Source organism: Echinops telfairi, unplaced genomic scaffold (assembly GCF_000313985.2).
Source record: "Echinops telfairi isolate 266 unplaced genomic scaffold, ASM31398v2 ScPeMD7_7468;HRSCAF=8506_0, whole genome shotgun sequence".
NCBI lineage: Eukaryota > Metazoa > Chordata > Mammalia > Afrosoricida > Tenrecidae > Echinops > Echinops telfairi.
The window spans coordinates 66,902,622-66,904,082 of record NW_022111369.1 but is presented as its reverse complement, the minus strand read 5'-3'; the positions used below and the strand labels follow the sequence as shown (position 1 = coordinate 66,904,082).

General features: G+C 52.5%; 1 protein-coding gene across 1 annotated transcript in view; it reads right to left on the bottom strand.

Moving 5' to 3' along the window:
* Positions 1-877: 877 nt before the first annotated feature.
* The window catches only part of KIT (KIT proto-oncogene, receptor tyrosine kinase), a 98,242-nt gene continuing 97,658 nt past the window's right edge, over positions 878-1,461 (bottom strand). The window contains exons 15-16 of the mRNA XM_045284060.1: positions 975-1,080; positions 878-889 (exon numbers count right to left, since the gene is read on the bottom strand). Coding sequence (XP_045139995.1) covers positions 878-889; positions 975-1,080 — 118 coding nt within the window. The remainder of the gene's footprint in view (positions 890-974; positions 1,081-1,461) is intronic.

Genomic DNA, 1,461 nt, shown 5'->3' with positions numbered 1-1,461 from the left:
TGGATAGGCTGGCCTATTTTCACCACAATTAAAAAGACAAAGAGAGAAATGTTTGGGCTCTCCACTCTTCTGGACCAGACATATCTGGAAATAATCACTCCCTAAATGGGTTTATCAATAAGCTTTACAGCCAACTACCACTCAATAACCAAACCAAACTCATTGATAACAGGTGCCATTGGCTGAGCACTTAGGTGGCCCCCTCTGGGCCTCACATTGAGAATCAAAGCCTCTGAACGGAAAGCGCTGTTGAATGTGAAATATGCTTTGCCCCAGAAGAGCACGTTCGAACCCGGAACATTGGTGGCGTGTCGCGAAAAGGAAAAGGAGGTGGGACAGGTGGACACCACACGATGACATAAGAGCAGCTGGACAATAATCTGAGTCAAAGTGAATGTCCCCAAGTCTTCTTAAAACGCAGGAGAGGAAATAGGGGATTCACTTTTCGTTCCTCCCACCACCACCACCACCCCTGAAAATCGCGGGGAGGGAGTCCCCCCCACTTCCAACAGCTCTCTTCCTTATCTGTGGCTCATGGGCATGACAGCTCTCTGCCACTTTCCAGAGACGCTTGTTTGAGCGGAAGGCTGACTTCGCTGCAGTGACAAGCTGTCGCTTCTCTGCTTTTATTCACTCCAGCCCCGCAGAGAGTAAATGGCCTGACAAGTGAGAGGGAAGACACACCAGGGGGACCATGGCCAGCATTTGGGGCTGGGGAGGAAACAGTTTACTCCTTCTAGAAACTTCTACCTCCACCTTCTGAGTGCAAAACACCCCGCCCTGACCTCACTGAATCTCACAACCTTCTTGGCTCACAACAGTGGGGCGCAGGGCAAAAATAACTCATTTCCACGGATGTCTTTTCGGAACCTGAAACTCAATTGACTACCTAAAGCCCGGGCAAGAACTGGAGGGGGGTTGGAGGGCGCCTGGAAGCGGGAAAGAGGGGGTTCCCTCCGGGGCTCTGTACTCACGTGACTGGCGCTATCTGAGAGCTGCTTCTCAATGAGCTGAACCACTTGCTTGAAGGTTGGCCGCTTGAGGGGGTCGGCATCCCAGCAAGTCTTCATGATGTCGTACCTGCAGAACCAGGGCAATTTACCACACTCCCTTAAGCCTTCCACCACCTGCAAACATTCAACAGTAAAGCCAGGGCTACGCTGCTGGACGTACAGGAGGACGTAGGCGTAAAGGGAAAAAGCCCTGGTCCCTATCGAACCATTTCAATTCAAGAATGACCGAGCGCAGGCAGGTAACGTGCACAGCAGCTAAGAGGACGGTGGGAGGGGTAAGTGCGTGCAGAGGCGCCGGAAAGGCCTGGTGATCTGGTCCCTAAAAGAAGAAATGGGCCACTGGAGCCCTAGGGAGCACAGTTCTCCCCCGACACACAGGGCGTGACTGGGAGTCCGATTCGACTCCACAGCCACCTCAATGCTCACAAGCAAAACTACAAACCCACTG